General features: G+C 41.2%; 1 protein-coding gene across 1 annotated transcript; it reads right to left on the bottom strand.

Annotated features, from left to right (window-relative positions):
* On the bottom strand, positions 1-23,408 carry LOC112255303 (CUGBP Elav-like family member 4). The gene is made up of 12 exons (XM_042324600.1): positions 23,360-23,408; positions 15,410-15,538; positions 14,363-14,463; positions 13,968-14,108; positions 13,785-13,793; positions 10,238-10,373; positions 9,882-10,034; positions 6,433-6,495; positions 6,156-6,236; positions 5,182-5,325; positions 2,664-2,853; positions 1-1,161 (listed from the first exon to the last, which is right to left on the bottom strand). The coding sequence occupies exons 1-11, from the start codon at positions 23,406-23,408 to the stop codon at positions 2,726-2,728; spliced, it is 1,134 nt and encodes a 377-aa protein (XP_042180534.1). The 3' UTR covers positions 1-1,161; positions 2,664-2,725.
* Between the last annotated feature and the right edge of the window lie 302 nt (positions 23,409-23,710).

The raw sequence follows: 23,710 nt of genomic DNA, 5'->3' as shown, positions 1-23,710 counted from the left end.
ATAAAGAAAAACCCTACAGTGAGTAGGTGTGTCCAAACTTTTGACTGGTACTGTATATGTACTGCAAATATAAACAAGTTCATATATTTCAAAACATTATTATGTTGTTTTAACTATGAGGTTAGGATTTCATGTTAGAAAAGGTAAGGCTGCAATATGGAACAAACCTTCCCATGCACTCTCCATTTCATCAAGAGAAAATGAGAAGGGGGGAAAAAATTAACATTTTGAATAGTTAATTGTAAACTAGTGAAGTGAGCGACCCCATCGGCATCGGAAATAGTTTTGGCTGTATTCAAAAAGCATATCAGCAATATATATGTATGTATACATGTATTGTGTGTATGTATATATATATGTGTGTGTGTGTGTGTATATATATATATATATATATACACACACACTGTACACCTTTTAAATGCAACTCTTTAATCGGTTAACAGTGATTTAAAAGAGATACAGTGGTCTGAGTATATTAATAGAGCTACAAGTCCTCAGCAATAAAAATGTTTGGTCTTTTGGTCCCTAAAACAACTAAGGAATGACAGGTAAGACTCCCTGGAGACCGTTGCTCTGGCTCTCCTTGCCAACGGTGTCCCCTGGAAACAGACAGGCACTCCAAGCTAAAGATGAAATATCGCTTTCCCTACAAAGTTCCCTTTCTTCCGAGAAACATATTTTTTCATTTGTTTCTAGTCCTGTAAAATTGTTCTTTAAAAAGTTGTTTCCCCATACCCAAACACATTTACATAGAGATATCCTATGGCATTCCCCCATAAAGTATTTTCAAAGTTTGTTTAATTCTTGGAACTCTTATTATCCATGTTTCCTCCATCTCTGTTCCGTGTTTTTTTTTAAATAATTCCTCACTTGTGGTCCTGTAAGGTAGCTGTCGTTCAGGTGTGGTTAGGTAGAGAGAGAGGAGGGGAGGCAATAAAGACAGTTAGAGCCCCGGAGCTACCCAGGCTTGCAGGAGTTTTCTCTGAGGTCCAAAAGGTACATCCAACAGAATTTTCTGTTACTTGGTCATCTATTTGTTCATGTTCAGCCCAGTATCTGATCCAGTTTCATACCAGTCTCAAAGAATACCTGTGTCCCGGTGATCCATCAGTTCAATGGCGTTGTTCATGTAATCAACATATGTTCCAGCTCAACAAAAACCTGGAAAATTGAGAATACTGTCCTTTACTCATTGCTAACAGTAAAATCAGATCTATGCATAGTCACTTTAATAACTCTACCCAAATATTACCTCAACTAACCGGTGCCCCCGCACATTGACTCTTTACCGGTACCCCCCTGTATATAGTCTCGCTATTTTTCTGCTGCCCTTTAATTACTTTTTACTTTTATTTCTTATTCTTATCTGTATTTTTTTAACTGCATTGTTGGTTAGGGGCTCGTAGGTAAGCATTTCACTGTAAGTTTGTGACTAATACAATTTGATTTGATTTGATTTGAGATTGCTCTATATGCCCCAGCAAAACATATTTTCACAGTCAAATCAAATATATTCTAATTTGTTTGAACTGTATATATGTAATTAAATCAATTGAAATGTACTATATATATCAACAAATATTATATACTGTATATGCTAATTAATTTAAATATACACATGTTAAATATTCTATGCCTTCATAAAGTATTCATACCCTTGACTTATTCCTCTATACATTTGGTTGTTGATCATTTTTGTTTTCAAGTTTTGCCATAGATTTTCAAGATGATTTCAAGTTAAAACTGTAACTAGGCCACTCAGGAACATTCAATGTCATCTTGGTAAGCAACTGCAATGTATATTTGTCCATGTGTTTTAGGTTATTGTCCTGCTGAAAGGTGAATTTGTCTCCCAGTGTCTGTTGAAAAGCAGACTGAACCAGGTTTTCCTCTAGGATTTTGCCTGTGCTTAGCTCCATTCTGTTTATTTTTTATTCTGAAAAACTCCCCAGTCCTTAATGATTGCAAGCATACCCATAACATGATGCAGCCACCACTATGCTTGAAAATAAGGAGTGGTACTCAGTAATGTATTGTTTTGGATTTGCCCCAAACATAATGCTTTGTATTCAGGAGATAAAGGTAATTTCTTCACCACTTTTTTTTGCAGTTTTACTTGAGTGGCTTATTGCAAACAGGATGCATGTTTTGAAATTATTTTATTCTGCACAAGCTACCTTCTTTTCATTCTGTCAATTAGGTTAGTATTGTGAAGTAACTGCAATGTTGTTGCTCAATCCTAAGTTTTCTATCTCAGACAAACTCTTAACTGTTTTAAAATCACCATTGGCCTCGTGGTGAAATCCCTGAGCAGTTTCCTTCCTCTCCGGCAACTGAGTTAGAGTTTGCAACTTATAATGTGACTTGTTAAGCACATTTGTATTATTGAACTCATTTAGGCTTGACATAACAAAGGGGTTGAATACTTATTGACTCAAGACATTTCAGCTTTTCATTGTAATAAAAAATATATAATTTTGAAAAAACAATTCCACTTTGACATTATGGGGTATTGTGTATAGGCCAGTGACACACAATCTCAATGTAATCTATTTTAAATTCAGGCTGTAACACAAAACCTGTAAAAAGTCAAGGGGTGTGAATACTTTCTGAAGGCACTGTATTATATAATTTAGGGGGTCTAATTGCGGACGACTGCTCACCTGTGTTTCCCTGTGTGCAGCATCTGCCTTATATCCCCCAGGGCAGGGGTGGCTAGGAGTGGCTAGTAGGGGCGGTTGGCGTCCTTCGGCCTCTTGAGCTGCACCTTGAGTCTCTTCATGCCGATCTGAAAGCCGTTCATTGACTGGATGGCAGCCTGGGCACTACCTGGGTTGTCAAAGCTCACAAATCCTGGGGGATGGGTCGCAGAAAGAGATGGAGAGACCAGAAGATGGAAATATATATATAGCGTGAGAGAGAAGAGGGATGGAGTTAGATAAGTGCAAGACCAAAGAAAGGACCGTATGAGTGACAGTTGGGAGGTTTATGAAAGGGTAGCATGAGATGGAAAGGAAAATGGAATACAGGATGAGTGGAGTGGTCAGATCAAAGCTACTTCAGATTTCAAGTCGATTACATGATTTCTTCATTTTGCCACATTTGTAACACACACATACATTAACTTGAATGAATACTGTACTGCATCATACAATCAATATAGCACATTTCCTGCCATAGCCATTCAGATTATCAGAATACATTTTTTTAAATCTCAGTTTACAACACTTTAAAAACATGTGGTATCACTTAATTTACAATTCTCTTACAATACCATCGTGTGGACTTAACATATAATGCATGTTAAAGTTACTATACATTAGACACAGTTTGACACAACATCAAATAATCATTAACAAGCCTAACGGCATGCAATAGAAACACAACACTAGGTCACTCAACTCAAGGGTATTAACCATAGAATTAGAACATATAGAACAGACATCACTCGTCGAAACGGAACTTTAGTTTTTATCTGCAATATTTATGACTCAATCTGCAAAACATCACCTCTCGGTGAAATAATAAATATCTATTTAATTCTGCCTCTGTTAAAAGACCCATGAAAATTATTCATAGGCTATGTTACACTAAATAGTACAATGTCCATTCCAGATGTTGTAAATCTATGGTGGAGCCTACTCAATGAATGTGTTTCGCTAGTCCTGTCATGGGTATCACCATAGAGAGAGTGTTTAAGGGTTAACACTGCTAGAACTCCACGTAATTTAATTGTCATAAACCTATCATTAGCATATAACAGCAGTCATGATACGTCCGTTTATGCTGCAATACATTCCTGGTAGCGTTCAGTGATATGCCAACTAACCATTAACACTTCCTATGGATACCCTCTTCATAATGCATACTGTATTGCATTATGCATACCTCATACAGTATGGCATTAGAAATGTGTTTATAAGGTATTATGAAGAGGATATTCATAGAAAGTGTTATGACCATGCCTCGTTTCTCAGCTTGTTGACGCTCTAGTCTAAATTATTAAAGCCATGTCATGTATCATATGTTGTCATAACCTGACATAAACCATTATGACAACTTATAACATCTGCTCTGTCATACTAATGAGCATAAGGATCGCTTTATGATGCAGTTACAGGTGTTTCCTACCCCTAAATCCATTGCATTTACAGTGCCATGAGAAAGTATTTGCCCCCTTTCTGATGTTCTCTATTTTTGATATTGACACTGGATGTTATCAGATCTTCAACCAAAACCTAATATTAGATAAAGAGAACCTGAGTGAACAAATAACACAAAAATGTGATACATATTTTTTTTTACATTTAATTAACAAAGTTATGCAACACCTAATGCCTCTATGTGGAAAAAGTAATTGCCATCTTACACTCTTTAATTGGTTGTGACACCTTTAGCTTCAATGACTGCAACCAAATGCTTCCTGTAATTATTGATCAATTCCTCACATCGCTGTGGATGAATTTTGTCCCACTCTTCCATGCAGAACTGCTTTAACTCAGCGACATTTGTGGGTTATCGAGCATAAACTGCTCGTTTCAGGTCCTGCCACAACATCTCAATTGGGTTGAAATGTAATGCTTTTCAGCCATTCTGATGTAGACTTGCTTGTGTTTTTTGGATCATTGTCTTGCTGTAGGACCCAGCTGCGCTTCAGCTTTAACTCATGTCTGGCCTGACATTCTCCTGTAGAATTTTGATACAGAGCATAATTCATGGTTCCTTCAAGTCATCCAATGTCCCTAAACCATCACACTGCCACCACCACCATGCTAGGTCATTGATATGAGGTTCTTACTGTGGAATGCAGTGTTTGGTTTTCGCCAGAGATAACGGGACCCATGTCATCCATAAATGACAGAAATGGCATTTTTGTGTTATTCGTTCACTCACGTTTCCTTTATCTAATATTAGGTTTTTGCTGAAGAGCTGATAACATTGTGTCAGAAATATTCAAAAATAGAAAAAAAACAAAGGGGGCAAATACTTTTTCAGGGCACTGTATCTAACAGAAGACCCGTAAGACATATTCACTCGCGCCTGGGCCCTGAATTTTCAAGCAACTATATAATTTACAATGTCTCTTTTCAATGTTTTCTAAAAAAGAATGTGAAAGAATAATAATACGGATAATAATGAAGAATAAATCATCTTTACAGGTGTTTTATCATTTTTACCCACCAAAGCATTTACTTTGGTTTGTCGCCCGATCCACAAACACTTTGGAGGAGATGACATTACCGAAAGGCAGGAACATCTGCATCAGCTCGCCATCCCCAAACTCCTGAGGGAGGTGGTAGATGAACAGGTTACAGCCCTCCGGCCCTGCACAGAGAGAGAGAGAGAGAGAGAGAGAGAGGAAGGATGGGATGGTGGAGAGAAAGGAGAGGGGAGGGGGAAAGAGAGGAGGGGAACGGTGGCATCGGGGAGACAAAGGAAAGGAGAGAGGGTGGGGTGGCATCGGGGAGAGAAAGGAGAGGAGAGAGGGGTTGCGGCAGGGGAGAGAGAGAGAGGAAAGGGGTGGGATGGGGTGGGAGAGAGAGGGGGTTATAGCAAAGGAGTGAGAGAGGTGGTGGTATAAAGGGGGGAAGACCAATCAACATGATGATGCAAGTAAACTGGTACATAATATGATATCAGAAAGACTATGTAGAACAAGTTCTGGAGTCAGATGATGCCCCATAGGGGGCTCTGGTCAAAAGTAGTGCACTATAAAGGGAATAGGGTGCCATTTGGGACGCAAAATGATTCCCATATGTTTCATCTACACTCCACAGGGGGGAGCCAGAGTCCCAAGCCTATGTCATCCAGCACACAGGTCAATGAGTTCTCCCTCCACATTGGCTGATTACAGCAAGTCTACCGTTATGCATCTCTCTCACTTGCTTTCTTCCAGGACAAAAGAAAACACAGAACATTGGCTGTTTCCCAAAGTATCTACATGTTAAATCGCCGGTGCTGCTGGTGACAAAGAAAGGAAGCTATTGAGGTGCACCCCTCATGTAACATTGAGGCATACTGCATGGAAGAGCTATGAAAGGGACAGTTGATTTGCTAGTACTGTATGAGCCTGGAGACAAGCAAAAAAATACCAGCCACTTTAACACTTTGATCAGATTGGCATAGACCAGGGTTGGTCTGTGTGTGTGCCTCACCTTCTCTCTGCTGCTGTGGGATGATGGGAGGAGGCTGGGGAAAGGCCTGGCTGATCTGGCCATATGCAGCAGGGTAGGCTGCTAAGACACACACATACATAAGCAGATCAGATTATACTCAAAGGCTGGAGAGCCGAGCACACACACCTACACACCCACTCATACCCACTTATGCACACACAAATGTATTTGATAAGACGCTAAGACTAATGTTTTTACACACACACACCTACATATCAGATTATGCATACACACACACCATGTGAGAGTGACATACCTGCATACTGCTGGACTCCTGTGTAAGCCTGCTGTAGGTGATCTGCTGCAGTGGGACTCTGAGCTGTTGAGTCGAAGAGAAGGAGAGAGAGAGTGAAAGGACAAGAAGATTAGGAAAAAACAGTAAGAATGGGAAGAGGCAATGAAAAAAGGAGGGAAAGAGAGAGAGAGATATGAAACGGTTAGAGAGGGAGATATGAAACGGTTAGAGAGGGAGATATGAAACGGTTAGAGAGGGAGATATGAAACGGTTAGAGAGGAGATATGAAACGGTTAGAGAGGGAGATATGAAACGGTTAGAGAGGGTGATATGAAACGGTTAGAGAGGGAGATATGAAGGAGTCACTGTGTGCTTTGTTTGAGCGTGAATGGCAATTTAACTTAATCTCTCACCATTTTCTCTCAAACAACTGGGCAAAAAGGACAGTCTGGGACTGGCTATATTTCCACACATACAGACACCAATTTGAACAGTTTTAGTGACCAGATTGACCACTATAACACGCCAAGATTCATGTAGATCCACCCCCTCCGCACAAGAACTCCTGGCACTATAGGACATTCTTGTGTGGTGCACATTTTTGGACCAAAACATGTTACAGACACACAGTGAATTGGAAATATTACACCTCAATAATAACCAACACCAATACCATGCTACTACACACACTCATCAGAACCACACTGTCACACACATGCATGTAAACACCCACATTTCCACCATGAAGCACCACACACACAGACACACACACACACACACACACAGGGGGAGAAAGGCTTGAGGATGGGGTGAATGGGTACCTTCAGAGAGAGAAGAGAGGAAGCAGCCACCCTGAACTCCAAAACAACTCCGCTGAGCCAAACCGTTTTTCTCAGAGTCCTCTCTAAAAACCACCTCCTGCAACACTGGAAAGAGATTGGAGAAAGAAGCATTTCCTCCACTATTCACAAACCCAAGGACGTTGACACACATACTGGCTAACATTGGAACATGATGCAAGCGCATACTGTACATCAGCAACCTTTATAACCTTTTATAAACACCTTTCTTACCATTCATAACACAGCTGTTCGTTTCTTTGTCCTTTTGTAAGATGACTACAGAAACCTGTTTTTCAATACAGCCAGCCCTCCTGAATAGAATCCAACATCATGCCCCTCCGAAAGGATGGGAAATGTTTGGGGCAAAATAGACCTGCTGCACAAGTTACCCTCAGTCACAGATTTGCACCACAGCCACATCATCATTACATGTTAGAACCGTGTAAAAGATTAAATTAAACGCAGTCTCAAAAAGCCCCCTGTCCCTTCTAATAGCCGGGCAATGGCACACATTTCGGCAAATAAACGTCTGTTTCAAATAAACGACGGGTCTAAATGAATTGTTTACATGGTTTAATGTTTGATTTTTTACATTACATAATTCAGTAATGACTCGAAAAAATGATGTAAATCATATATTTCTATCACCAGTAAGAATCGTCTAGCCATTGGCTGCTAACAGTTGAGAACTGCTAGCTAATAGTGATGTGCAGCTTGCGAACGATAAGCTATTTTTGAATAAGTATTTTTACTGACTCAAGAGTCATGAATCAGTGACTCCTTCATTTTTGATGTTCATTTGACCTGTACTAGTGCTGGCCACAATGAGTCCTGCAGCAGTATTAACACACACTTCTCAGGCTCAGCGACTCCAGAGACGTGCTCCGAGTCTGACCGTGAACTATCTGTCATATGAGCGTAGGAAAATAGATCATGAGCATAAATAAGAAAAATACACTTTTAGAACTGATAATTGATCACATGGTGGAAAAATGTATGCAATTAATAGATTTTTAAATGTTATGATGCACACAGCTTTTTAGAACCAAAACATACACAGCTTCTGCTCAACAAACTCGAGAAAAAATTGTTTGCGGGGCTGCAGTTCGCAAACGGCATTCTGTTTATCACCCTCGTGGCAGTCAAGCAAGGCATTCTGTCAAGAGTCGTTTGCATTCTAGTCTAGTTGCGGTCACAACTGGACCTCGCTTCAAATGTATCAAGAAATAATCTTATTTGTATGCCTAGCAATAAACAAATGTTAATTGTTTAAAGCACACGTTTACAAGTCTCAGTCACAAATGACCGCTTCTAATAAGCCCCCTATGTGGAAAGACAACATGTGAACAAGAGGCTTGTAGAATCATGACTTTTTCAAGTTTTCAGTTCATTGTCAGCAGGTAAGGGGCCCTGTCTGCTCTGGGAATTACTGACTCAAATGAAGAAAATTAGTCAAAAGATTGAGTTTTAAAAAAAGACCCAAACTTCCCATCAGTACCAGCTAACTGGCAAGCACAAAAGCAGTTAACAACTTCGATAGTACAGACCCCAGAAAATGCCCGATTGCCTTCTAGTGGCAAAAGTAAGAACTGACAAAAATGCACAATAAAAAGAGGAGAATAATTATTCTGTCAAGGAATTTTTTTTTATAGAGGGATGCTAAGACAAAATAAACTTGACACAGTGTGTAAATGATTCCACAGTGCAGGAAATGAAGAAATTGCTTAAAATGCTGGAAGTGAATGTTGGAAATAAACAATTAACTGCAAATTAGCAAAAGCTGTGTGTATTAAGGAAATAGACGCCTGGCTCAAATAGAAGTCTGTCTCCAATAAGTGCCTGATTTAAGCAAATAAAAGCCTGGGCAATTAATTTAAGTTTCACGGTAGTTACATCAGTCTTTGGGAATTCAAAGATTCAGGTAAATGTGTAATATTGGGTAATATGTAACATATAATATACATGGCTCTTGTTCGATCCATGTAATGCATGTAGGCCTACTGTATATGTCAATCATGCACCTTGCATGCTTTGTGGTGAGTCTGCGTTCTACTCTGCATGTGTTAAGCCCAGTGCACATTGTAGTGAATGTGTGTAGGGCAGCTGCCGAAGTGACTCTTCTTTTCACTGAATGCAAGAATTTCCTCTGTGTTGTCTTAGGAATTCAACATTCTCTGTGTTGATCTTGCCAACCCCCATTGTCTTAACTCTGAGAAGCAGAGGTTACATCCTGTAGGTCTGATGTCTGATTGAAGGTTAACTTTAGAGTAATTACTATTGGTCAACAACTCAGATGTTGAATCCAAACAACTCAGATGCTTATTAAAGGGTGTTAGATTCATTGTTCTTTCTTTTATTTGTTCCTGACTAGCTGTGGAGCGATACCTACATCATCTGCTTCTCAGTGGTGAGACAATGGGGGTTGGCAAGATCAGCACAGAGAATGCTGAATTCCTAAGGCTACACAGAATAAATTCTTTATACAGTGAAATGAAGAGTCACTTCGGGGCTGCCCTACTCGTGTATCACAGCGAGTGTGTGTTATTTTGTCAGCAAGTATGTGTTCTCTGCAGTGTGTGTGGTGCTGAATGTTTGTGGTAGGTGGATGGGTGGTTTGAGGTGGCTTACCAGGATAGGAGTGTATCCCGTTGGTATACACAGCTTCGGCAGTGGGCTGCCCATTGGTCTGATGGGGGGGCATGCCAGCGAAACCATTCACACTGATGGGCGAGGGGATACTGGTCACTGTGGGTGCGCCAATACCAGGGGGGGTACTGCCACCTGGCAGAGAGAAATAAATAAAGAGATGAGCAAGGGACATTGTCAGTTGTAAGGCCAGTTAACTGACAAGTTTGGTCTGACAACTGACCACTGAGGGTGTTTTTTACTGACAACTAAGTCCCCCCCCACACCCGACAGCTGATAATATCTTAATATGATTGCCTTACAGGTGGAAAAGTTGAACCCTTGACCCCTGGCCTCACCTGACGTGGGGGTCATGTGCCCCCCTGGGAGGCCGTTGATGGTGGCCATGTGCTGCATCTGTGCGGCGGCGAAGGCTGCCATGGGGCTGAGGTAGCCCCCCTGCCCTACTGACGCCATCAATGCTGCCTGCTGCTGCTGCACCTGCATGGAGAGATGGAGTGAGGGGGAGATAGGGAGATATTTTTTATTTCTTTTTTATTTAACCTTTATTTAACTAGCCAAGTCAGTCAAGAACAAATTCGTATTTGCAATGACAGCCTAACCCGGTCAAACCCTAACCCAGATGACGCTGGGACAATTGTGCGCCACCCCATGGGAATCGGGGTCTGTAGTGATGGCTCTAGCACTGAGATGCAGTGCCTTAGACCGCCCTGCCACTCAGGAGAGAGGGATGGAGAGTGTGACTTTCTTATTCTGCACAATTGTAACTTTTTAAAATATTTCAGCTCATATTCTATTTTGTGTTTGTGTGTGTGTGCATGTGTGAGTGTGTGTGTGCATGTGTGAGTGTGTGCGTACTTGTGTGTGTGTGTGTAAATGACTGTATATATGAATGGACACAGCCATCGATCACGTGACACCATTCATTCCTATGTGAAACTCAGTAGCACATTGAAGCCAAATGGCGTCTCATGGAGACATAATATGCGCAGATTGAGCTTATCCAGGAAGGGATGTTGCAGGCTAGTTCAGTGCTGCCCAATGTTCCCTCCAAAATATTTAATCACTGAGTAAATTTCAGGTCTCGTTTTCACAGCGCGCATTTACTGTGAACACTGAGACTGTACACACTTTAAGTTATAGTTTTAACAGTGGCCAAATAGGCTATGGTGGCTATTTGATCATAACGTATGCCTACCAAAAACAATGGAGAACATGCATCCTATAACATTTTAACATGGAAATAGCTCTTCTATCATTTAGCCTACAGTAGCAGCCAAAGTGTGGTGTTCAATGTACATTCCATGAAACGCTTGACAAAAACATGCAGGGCTTGACATTAACCTGTTCATACAATGGTCCTTCAGACATGGAGGTGACTGAAAATGTTGTTGTGTTGCTTGATGCAAAAAAACACTTTACAAAATAAAATACATTATTATTCCCATTCCATTATAACAGAGAATCAGACAAATTATGCTACCCTTAGCATATTCAAGCCTGTCTCAAAAAACATCACTGCCCCTTTAAGAAAAAAATGAACTCTTCACCTGACTCGCTTTTCAAAGCTGTCTAGAAATGTACACGTTTTGTGCTCTTGTATGAATCAATCACTCCCCTATCGCTGACTACAAATTATCTATAACTGGGCTAATAACTCACTAACTAGCAAAGGATGTGAACAAATGTGCATGTGGCTACATATAGCTCTGACTTTGATCTCAAAAGAAGCGCATCTACTCACGACCGCTCGTACTGTAAACACAGTCCAGTTCAAAGCAAATGGCACAGATCCATATACGGCAATGGTCTATTTGCATATAGGCCTACTGCAGCTCTGATTGGTTATGCCACACCGGTCTGTGTAGAGTACGGGCAGAGTTGTTTGTGCCAATGCAATAGAATCCTACTCTGATGCTTTCTGCCTACAATGTTGCATTTAAAGTGCAAATGTTGAGTTGATTCGATCGAAATTGACACAGTAAAGGGAAACGTTTATAGTGTTAACAGGGCAAAATCTAGAACAGTGGTCGCCAACATTTTCTGAGTCAAAATGCAAGCTGAGATCTACCGCTCAGATTTTTTTTAACCTGACTTAAAAAATGTAAGCCTATGCAACATTAACCAATTAAAAACAGTACTGTAGCAATGAGGTTTGTCCAGTAAGCTATAGGCCCAATACATTATCACCGCATATTGGCTTTACTTGAATTGCCCTGCCAATCTATTGTTGTTCAGGCCATTTGAGATAGGCTATATGATCACACCAGTAATAGAGCCATTGTTGTATCACTTGTAAGGCACAGCAAAGTGAGTATAGAGTTAAATCATTTCATTTTAATTTTACTGAACTGATGTTGCCTACATCTGATGGTCAGTCTCAGCGGAAGAAGACAGCAGCAGACTGAGGTGCCGCCTCTCAACATCCCTCCGCTCATCCCTCAGCTCTCATTGACACTGACCAAAAAGGGACACTGTCTCCCAGCTTATGGCGAAACTTGAGTCGCACCTCATTATGTCAGCCTCATACACAAATTCATGTTGTCACTCTCTGTTTGAACAGAGAAAGTGAAATATTCCTGAATATTAAAAAGACCCAAGCTGCTAATAATGACAACAACGCAAGCCTATAGATACACTTTCCTCCTCAATCATTACTGCTGCAGTGCTTGTTGTAGCACTGAGGGGAAATAGGAAGAACGCACATTTTATGGATTCTAAAAGTGTTGAATACAAAGTGTTGACAGTGCTGAGTAAGAACTTAAACATGAACTCAGTCATAAAAACAGTAGCTCTTTGCTGTATTCATTGACAGTCTCTCTCTAGTCTGGTTTTAAATGTTTTGAAATCTCACACTATAAACTTTGCTCTAGCTTTCTTTTATGCCTGCTCCGTTACTGGAGACACGGTCACTGCAGCTACTTGATTTGCTCTCCCGCCGGGAAAGCAGAGTAAATACCTTCAGACACATGAAATGGTTAAAAAAGGCAACAGTTCACCTCCCCGGGGCGCAGGGCAGTTGAAATGGGTGCACCTACCGCCGTCAGGCCGAGACAAATAAAAATAAAAATCATTGGGTTTTTACAGAAATGTTTTTTTAAAATTATTATTATTATTTTTATTCCTTTTCCTCCCCAATTGGTAATTACAGTCTTGTCCCATTGCTGCAAATCCCTTTACGGACTCGGGAGAGGCGAAGGTCAATAGATGTGCGTGCTCCGAAATACGACCCTGCCAAGCCACACTGCTTCTTGACACACTGCTCGCTTAACTCGGAATCCAGCTGCACCAATGTGTCGGAGGAAACACTGTACACCTGGCGTGTCAGCATGCATGCGGCCGGCCCACCGCAGGAGTCACTAAAGCACAATGGGACAAGGACATACCGGCTGGCCAAACCCTCCCCTAACCCGGATGATGCTCGGCCAATTGTGCGCTGCTTCATGGGTCTCCCGGGCGCGGCCGGCTGCGAAACAGCCTGGGATTGAACCAGGATCTGTAGTGACGGAGCTAGCACTGTGCAGTGCCTTAGACCTCTGCGCCACTCAGGAGGCCCCCTTTACAGAAATGCTGGGCAATATTGACCGGTTGCTGAACACTGCTCTAGAAAGTTGAGTGAGTGTGTTGAGTGTAGGCTGATATTTATTCTGCGTGGCTGTCCCGGGGAGCTGCATGGCAGTCTCGGGCTACTGCGCCCGCTCACGTGGGCAGCTTAGAGCGAACATTGGTGCTACCCCCACTCATTAAGTAATTCAAGTTGAAGGCCTACCGGGGTACTGCAGGTTGCCATTAGCAACAAAATGATCCTTATAACTTCTGTATGCAATAAAAAAAATACTTAGTTCAAGGACATACATCTGGTGTATTAGATGCAATTATTGGTACCATGATTGTCTTCTAAACATTTTTTCATTTACACTAAAATTGACCACGAAGATTTCCACTTTTTCCATTCACTGTAATGGGATTTCCCGTTTTCTGCTAACTATGCCTGCAGTACCGTGGTCGGCCTTGAATATCCATGGCTTCAATGAGAGGGGGAAGTCATTCTCCCCTGGTGTGTCCTACCTGTGCATAGGCCCCGTAGGCCCCAAACTGCAGGGCCATGGGGTTGAAAATACCCATCTGACCAGCCATCTGCTGCATGCGCCGGATGGTGCGCTCCTTATCTGTGTCGGCAAACTTCACCACCAGACTTGAGGATGCACCCTGCCACACACACGCAGGTAAGCATGCGTGCACACACACACACACACACACACACACACACACACACACACACACACACACACACACACACACACACACACACACACACACACACACACACACACACACACACACACACACACACACACACACATACACACACACACACACACACACAGAGAGAGCAAAGGAGTACATATGTTAACACATACACACACACAATACAAAGTATACACACTAGCTGATACACTCACCATATTGAATACTGAACTCACAGGCATTGTCTGGCTGCCGTGTAGTGCACTGATAGCTGCCTGAGCTTCAGCGTGAGAGGAGTACTTTACAAACGCACAACCTGAGAGAGAGAGAGAGAGAGAGAGAGAGAGAAACAGAGAGAGAAACAGAGAGAAAAAGAGAGAAGCAGATAGTGAGAAAGAGACAGAAAAGACAGTCAGTCAGACAGTCAGTCACTACCCACGGGGCACACACTGGTTGAATCAATGTTGTTTCCAAGTCATTTCAATGAAATTACATTTTTAACCAACGTGGAATAGACGTTTAATATCCACATCATTCAAACCCGCTTTCATTAGAGGTTAACTGATGAAGCCTAACGATGATGCTTATACTTACAGTGTAACCCTTACTACCACTGAAGCGTTACTATCGATTAAACCTAGTGATGAGTCTAGATGATCAAGCTCACAGCAAATATTCGGCATCCCCCATGCCATCGTTCCCATTCAACTCACTGAAGGAGCTCACTGATGAGGCTTACTGATGACTGTGAATGATCAAGCATACAGTAATTATTGGGCTTAGTTGTGATGGAGCCTATTGATTAGTGTCAGCCCACTGATAATGAAGTGAAGCAATGAATCGGCACTGAAGAAGCTAATGAGGTTTACTACTGAAGCCTGCCAATAAAGCGCACTGATGAAGGGTGTACGGTGAAGTTACCCCTAGACGCCGATCTTGGGTCAGTTTGGCATTTTTCCCACAAATGGTTCATGTTAGGATTGGGGGAGGGGAAGCTGATCCTAGATCTGTACCTAGGGGAAACTTCACCTCGAGCCTGATGAAGAGGATGGTAAAGCTTTTAGGATCACTGTTAGCCAGACATAAGCTATTGCACATCTAAAGATAAATGCCAGAAAGGATTCAAGGATTCTAATTCAAGGTGTCAATTGTTCAAACTCAAATAAATACAAATAAATAGATAAATAAATACACGTCTTTAATGATATGGCGTGAGGATGAACATAACAAAATGATGAGAAGCTGGAACCACAGACACTGACCTTTACTGTTTCCATCAGGACCTCTAAGGATGGTGCACTCTTCAATGCTGCCGAAGGACTCGAAGAGACATCGCACATCGTCTTCAGACTGCTGCTTGTTGAGCATGCCCACAAAGAGTTTTCTGTCTTCTGAAACAAAGAGGAACTGGTCATGAACAGGTATGTGTGTGTGCACGTGTGTGTGAGGGCCTGTGTGAGGTTTGTTTGAGTGTGAGTGGGTCTGTGAATGTGTTCAAGTGTGCATGGATTTGTGTGTGTGTGTGTGTGTGTGTGTGTGAGAGAGTGTGTGAGTGAGTGTGTGTAAAGGGGCTGCTCTCCCTGACAGGCTGTCCTTGCCGAGTCAACAAGACTAATCTCGGCTCTGGCCTTGCACAGGGGGGAATGTTAACAAGTGTGGCCCGGAGATCAGGGGTGGAGGACACACACACACGCACATGCCCCCCCCCCTCCCCACACACACACACACACAGAGTGGAGGGAAAAGTACTCCATTATCATACTATTAATACCCGAGTAAAAGTATCTGGTTTTAAATGTATTTAAGTACAGTGGTGGAAAAAGTACTCAATTGTCATGCTTAAGAAAAAGTTCAAAGTAAATGCAATACATCATATTCCTTATATTACATAAACCAGATGGCACAATTGTCTTGTATTTTTATGTACGGACACACACCAAGGCTCAGACATGATTTATAAACACAGTCTTTGTGTTTAGTGAGTCCGTCAGATCAGAGTCAGTAGGGATGACAACGCATTATATTGAGCAGGTTTACATTTATTCTCATGAATCTTGCACTGGCGGAGGAACTAAGCTATTTTTGCTAGATGGGCTAGCTGTAAAGTCAAAATTGTATGTGTTGTAAAAATCAGCTTTTTGGTCTTAATTTAAGGTTAGGGTTAGGCATATGGGTTTAACATTGTGGATAAGGTTAGGGTTAAGGTTAGGGTTATAAAAATCAGATTTTATTACTGTGGCTACCAGGTCGACGTTATGGGCTAACGTACGTCCTTGCCCGTCAAAAGAAAATATTGATCATTTATTTGACCGAGACCTGCTAAACAGACATGCGTATCAATTTCAGATAAAGCCTCTGAGTGAGCAAAATAGTATGTGTATATGTATACCATGTATCTGATTCTGTCTGGACAAAAACAGTATGTGTATATGTATACCATGTATCTGATTCTGTCTGGACAAAAACAGTATGTGTATATGTATACCATGTATCTGATTCTGTCAGAAACAGTATGGCATGTCATACTATTTCTGTCCCGACGGCATCAGATACATGGATTACATTTAGCAAGACAGAGGGGTTCTGTTTTGCTCGCTCGGATGCTTTCTCCGGTGAGATTGTTCCAGCAGAGAGGAAGAGGCGAAGCGAGAGGGCCCACTCTCGCCAAAATCTATCCATGATAAGCGAAATGTGTATAAAAAATAAATACAAATAAATAACACGTCTTTAGATGTGAGGTACTATTACAACGGGGCCATCCACGGAAGCTTTTTACACTTTCAGTCAGCTGAAAGCTTAGATGCAGCAGGTCTCACAAAAACGATAATTGATTGCCTTGAAAAAATATTGTGGGGCATGAGCGGAAAGCATTATAGTGTGTCTGCACGGATTTAAAACAGTGCAAGATTTGCATTTTATGTGCACTGTAATGCACATTGTTTGAATTTGGTTCTTGTCGATGCTGTAAAATCAGTGCCTGAGGCAGTTAACTTTTTTGCTCTCCTGCAGAAGCTGTATAACATTGTACGTTCATCTCAAGTGGCTTGCAGTTCAGAAAGAGCTGTATCCACAGCAGCAGCCCAGGGAACTACAGAGACTTACGGATATAAGATGGGCATGCAGATACATGGCATGCCGTAATCTGAGGTACAGGCTTCCAGCAGTTCTGAGAGTGCACAGGATATCACACTTGAAAATAGTGGTGATAGATCAGTGGAGGCAAGGGGCCTTCTTTCTCAGATAGATTTACATGTCATAAAGCTTTTGGTTACCTTTTGTAAAGTGCTTGGTGACGCCAAATGTCTTTCTGACATGCTCCAATCAAGCTCTCTTAACCTAGCAAGGGCTATAGGTGCCCTTACAGACACATCACAGGACTACAGAAGTGAGGGTTACTTTGGAGAACTATGGAAGGAGGTTGAAGAGATTGCAGAGCACTGCAAAACAAGTGTACAAACAGTGTGTAAAAGACAGCCTAAAACAAGCTTAAGATTTCACGACTCATTGATAATGAGCACTGTAGGACAAAATATAGTGACCGAAGTGATGGTGAGAGCTTCCAAAGAGCCATCTTTTATCAGGTGCTTGAGTCTCACAGCTGGGCTGCAACGAGGCATTTTTCAAATAGGAATTGCGAGATAATGCAAGGGGTCCAGTCTCTCAACCCAAAGAGTACAACATTCTTGAATGAGGAGCCTCTTTTTGCCTTTGCTCAGACATTTGAGTCAGATTTAGAGGACCTCAAACATGAGGTTCATGAAACCAAGCGGCTTCTTGATAGGAGAGAGAAAAGTGGAAGGGACAGTCCTTGACTTTGTTGTGTTTCTAGAACCTTATAAAGAGGTCTTCCATGAGCTATTTAAAATGGATTAAAACCCACCTTAGGACAACAATGGTTGATGACAGGTTAAGTCACCTCGGAATCCTCAGTGTTGAGTCAAGGAGGGCACGCTCCCTCAACATGGATGACTTTGTGAAACATTTAGCCAGTTCTCACCAGAACCGCAGAATTATGCTGTTTTAAATCTACCTAGGATAATTTGGCGGTCCCTCTGGTCATGATTAAAACCTGCACTATGTACTAGCTAGTACACTGACATTCTAAAATGATAAATCCAAAGGTTATCATGTCACACAGATTTAATTTGGTCTTGATTAGGCCAATTCCAAAAAATGTATTTGCTGTTAGTTAACATAATATATATGAGCATAAATATGATACTGCAAGTTTGTAATATTGATGGGCACCAAAATTATTAAAAATGTTCAAGTCCAATTCTACTTGATACCTGGTATGTCAAATTGCAGTGTGTTTTTTTGTAAATTATTTTTTTGTTGTAAATAAACTATGCAATGTATCTTATCTCCTTGGAGCATGAGCTTTATTTTCTGAAAATATTTTGGATGTTCAACACTTATAGACCCAGATTATATATTCATGAAAACAGAGTGACCCACGAGAGAGAAATTGAGCTGCAGCTCTGAGGTAGAGACACTGACTATTCATAGTATGTTTAAGAATTCTTCCCTTTTGGACCACACTCTCTGCCACACTGAAGAACTCCGGGTTAAGTGAATTATCACTTCTACCTCTAATCAGTAATCATAGGATTCATTCATGCTCCTTAGATGCCAGGTTAGGGTTACACACAAATGTTCTGTCATGGTCTATGGACCCCTGAAGTAGCCATGGCCACCCCCTGGCCACCCCATGTAGAAAACTCTAGTTCCGCCACTGTGTATACAGATCTCTGCACTTGCAAATTGGGAAGGAAAGTTGGCGGGTGCACAGTGCACTGTTCGGATGCTGGCTTCCCTTCCCCTTAAGTAAAATTATGTTTTGCCAAAATTATATGATATTACTCCTGTCTAAAAAAAATCATTATAAATCCTACACCAGAGAGCATGACTTAGTCACAGAGGATCATTAGCTTCTTAAAAAAAAATATCTGTAGATTGTTTCAAATCACAGGTGCATATGCCTATGACTATTTTATTGGTAAGCCTGCAATTTGGGCAGTCTGCGTGGCAATAGGCCTAGCAGATTATTCACTTGCGACTGTCATTGAAAGGCTTCTAAAATATGTGTGAAGATAATGTATCTTGAGTATAATTTAGAATGTTGAAACAAGAAGGGGAGGGGTGTGTGGCAAAGATAAGCATCTCTCCAGAATGCTCTCAGCTGTCTCCCGAAAACTATTTTGCATTCATTGTGTGAATTGTTTGGCCTTTGATTGTTCATTTTTTATAAATTCCCCATTACATATGTCACCAGTAGGCCTAGTAAATGTACCATTAATGCATGTATTAATTACAGTAAAACAGTGTTTGCAGAGTTCACAACCGGCTACACTTGTGAGAAACAAGCATTGGATTGTTTCATAGCCATCATTTATGAGTTTTGTCAATTTGTTCATTGTCTTTTGTTGGACTGATCCATGTGAGCATGGTTTACCTATTCTGATAACTTTAATAAGGGAGAGCACGCCTGAGCACCCTTTGGAGGCCTAGGCTGGGCGCAAATGTAGGAGTGCCCACATGGGATGTCTGATTTCTGATTGTCTTAACTCACCACGTCCACCAATAATAAGCTGAGCTTCGCAGAAATACAAAAAAGACTGTTTTTTAAACATAATTGCGAATAATAATAGTTCCTCACAGTCTTTGGGAAATCTTTCCAACACTTTCCCAGCCTCGATAATCACCAGGTCTCCAGTTTGTGAACTGAGGGCCCGGAATAGGCTAGTTGATACAATGTTGCAAGTTAGCGAGTGACAGCTTTGGTGAGGATCCAATTGGTTTGGTAGCTTATGTTGCACTTCACTAGCGATAGCTCAAGTCAAGACAGATAGAAAGGGGGGCAGACAAGTGGAGTAGAGAAATTCATGAATTCTCATCATGATATTTTTTACTGTTTTTATTTGTAGGCGTTAGGCCCATGTATTTTACTTAGTTGACGATGTAAGTTATATGCGCTAATTTCTTTGGTTGCCATTGGATCACGGTGTATCAATGTGTCCATATGGCAGAGACTGGTGGTCTAGCATTAGTTGAATTTTATCTTTAAAATTCCGCTTTTTATGATTAACCACTTGACAATAATTTTGAGAAACAAAAACTTTATTAAAATGAAATTAAAATGATCATATAAAAATAATCATAACTGGCACGCAGATCGGTAGAAATGCTAGGATAAATTGTAAGCTTCCCCAAACTTCAAACTCACGAGCCGACCTATGGTCTTCACTATAACATCCATTAAAACAATTATAGTAGGTCCCTGGGAAAAAAACGTGCCCGCCTAAAGAAATCACATGCTTCTCCAACTGATTAATTCTGCCGCCGGCCCTGTGTGGATATGCCAGGAAGTGATCACTGTGCAGAGCTGCCTCCAGGGCAAGATTCATGACAATAAATGCCAACCTACAGTACCAGTCAAGAGTTTGGACACACCTACTCAGTTCAGGGTTTTTCGTTTTTAGTGAAGACATTAAAAATATGAAATAACACATATGGAATCATGTAGTAACCAAAAAAGTGTTAAACAAATATTCTTTAAACAAATATTCTTCAAAGTAGACATCCTTCGCTTGATGACAGCTTTGCACACTCTTGGCATTCTCTCAAACAGCTTTATGAGGTAGTCACCTGGAATGCATTTCAATTAACTGGTGTGCCTTGTTAAAAGTTCATTTGTGGAATTTCTTTCCTTCTTAATGAGTTTGAGACAATCAGTTGTGTTGTGACAAGGTAGGGGTGCTATACAGAAGATAACCCTATTTGGTAAAAGACCAAGTCCATATTATGGAAAGAACAGCTCAAATATACAAATAGAAATGATAGTTCATCATTACTTTAAGACATGGTCAGTCAATCTGGAAAATGTCAAGAACTTTGAAAGTTCCTTTAAGTGCAGTTGCAAAAACCATCAAGTGCTTTGATAAAACTGGTTCTCATGAGGACCGCAAAAAGAAAGGAAGACCCAGAGTTACCTCTGCTGCAGAGGATAAGTTCATTAGAGTTAACTGCACCTCAGATTAAAGCCCAAATAAATGCAACTGTTCAGAGGAGACTGCGTGAATCAAGCCTTCATGGTCGAATTGCTGCAAAGAAACCATACCAATGAGAATAGACTTGCTTGGGCCAAGAAACACGAGCAATGGACATTAGACCAGTGGAAATCTGCCCTTTGGTCTGATGAATCCAAATTTGAGATTTTTGGTTCCAACCACCATCCCTTTGTCAGACGCAGAGTAGGTGAATGGATGATCTCCGCATGTGTGGTTCCCACCATGAAGCATGTAGGAGGAGGTGTGATGGTGTGGGGGTGACCGCAGAGGAAAGGATCAGTAGCCAACTTGTGCTCAGCATATGTGGGAACTCCTTCAAGACGTGTTCGAAAAGCATTCCAGGTGAAGCTGATTGAGAAAATGCCAAGAGTGTGCAAAACTGTCGTCACGGCAAAGGATGGCTACTTTGAAGAATTTCAAATATAAAATATATTTTGATTTGTTTAACATTTTTTTGGTAACTAGATGATTCCATGTGTTATTTCATTATGTAATGCCTTAACTATTATTCTACAATGTAGAAAATTGTTTAAAAAAATAACAAAAAACCCATGAATGAGTAGGTGTGACCAAACTTTTGACTGGTACTGTAGGTTGGCAAATTCACACACATGTAGGTAGTGAATTTGACCATATTGCTGTCCTTTCTGATCCTTCGAAATATACTTTTAGTTCAGGGGAAATAAATGGGAGTAAAAAGTACATATTCTTTTTAGGAATGTAGTGGCGTAAAAGTTGCACACACACACACAAACTCCTTAAAGGCCGAAGCCTTCACAGTTCTCATGGGATGGCACCATTAATTCTCACTTCTCTCTTCGAGAAACAACTTGTAACACAACAAACAGAAATATTCAGCTGGAAATTAAATTAATAGAAACCAATGTATGATGAGAGTTTCACTTAGGGCCAGTTTCCCTGACACAGATGAACCCAACTCCTGGATTAAAAACAACTCTCAATGGAGAATCTGCATTTAAAGAATGTATTAATCCAGGACTAGACTTAATCTGTGCTCAGGAAACCGGTCACTAATGTAACACCACCATTTAAATAAGGGCTTCATTCACTACATTGTCCTAAACTGAGAGGCCTGTGTTCCCAGGTCTGAATCAGTTCCTGGTTAGTGGGGAAGAATGAAAACTAGCAGTGGGAGCAAGGACTGGATTTGAGAATGAGGCACTAAGAGAAACAGGGGGGTGTGTAGAGGTAGAGGAAAGGGAGGTGGAGAGGGAGAGGAAGAGCGAGGGAGAGAGGTGGGAAACAGGAGGGATGGAGAGAGGTAAAGGAAGAGAAGTAAGAATCCTTCTCCAGCTCATCCACTGATTGTTTCTCTCTTGTCTCCCCAGCTCCATCAATCACAGTTAGAGGACCAGAATAAACAGGGAGGAAGTCATGCAATCCCTCAGTAACTCTCTCTCTTTCTCCCTCGCTCTCCTCATTTGCTCTACCTCTTTATCTCTCTTTCTAAAAATGGTTCCCTCACACTCTATTTTTCTCTCTTCTTCTCCCACTCTCCTCTCCTCCGCCATTCTCTATTTTTCTCTCTCTCTCATACAACAATGTTTATTCATGTTATGTTGCAGGCAGAAATATGTTACAGTATGAAACAAAAACAAAAATTCTCGCTGCACTGGAAGAATGTTATCTTGAACTGGTTAATCAGTGGCCCATGTGTGTGTGTACCGTATGTGTTTGTGTGTGAGTCCTTTTAAGAAAATGAAAGTTACTGAGATAATGATTGACTTTTAAAACGCCATAGTTGACTGACCCCTTCACTCTCTCTAGCTGATGCTATTCAAAACTCTCAAACTTGTGTATGATTAATTCACAACTAAATATGTTATGCATGAAAAAAAAAGAATAAGACAAACATCTAAAGAGGAGAGGAGCTATAGGAGGAGGACAGGCTCATTGTAATGTCTGAAACGGAATAGAGTCAAGCATGTGATTTACAAATGTTTAATGTGTTTGATACTGTTCCTTTTATTCCATTCCAGCCATTACAATGAGTCCATCCTCCTATGGCTCCTACCACCAGCCTCCTCTGATTTGCGTGTGTGCTTGTCTAGGCCAGAGAGGGGTAATGGTGCCAGTGATGTGGGACGGTCGGCAACTATGTTTAAAGAAGTGGAGCACTACCTCCTCGACTCTCGCTGTCCGCAGGCTTCACCTGGATAGGCCTGTTCATCTGGAGAGGGAGAGAGAGAGAGATTGAGAATAGAGAGGGGAGGAGGGAAAGAGAAAGAAAGAAAGTAAGGACGAGAAGACAGAGAAGAGAGAGAGAGGGAGATGTTAGGATTGCTTACCTAACAAGAAGATAAAGCTGCACACCATTTCCTAAATGTCATTGACAGCGTTGGCAAATAAGTAACAATACTTGTAAATATGTTTTGAGATGTAATTGTGTAGGTTGGGAGAGAAGGACAACCTTTGAGAGTTGATAGTACAGGTTCAGTAATTTAGAGAGAGGGATGAAGGATGGAAAGAGAA

This window comes from Oncorhynchus tshawytscha, linkage group LG07 (assembly GCF_018296145.1).
Source record: "Oncorhynchus tshawytscha isolate Ot180627B linkage group LG07, Otsh_v2.0, whole genome shotgun sequence".
NCBI lineage: Eukaryota > Metazoa > Chordata > Actinopteri > Salmoniformes > Salmonidae > Oncorhynchus > Oncorhynchus tshawytscha.
This window is presented reverse-complemented; position numbering and strand designations above follow the sequence as displayed.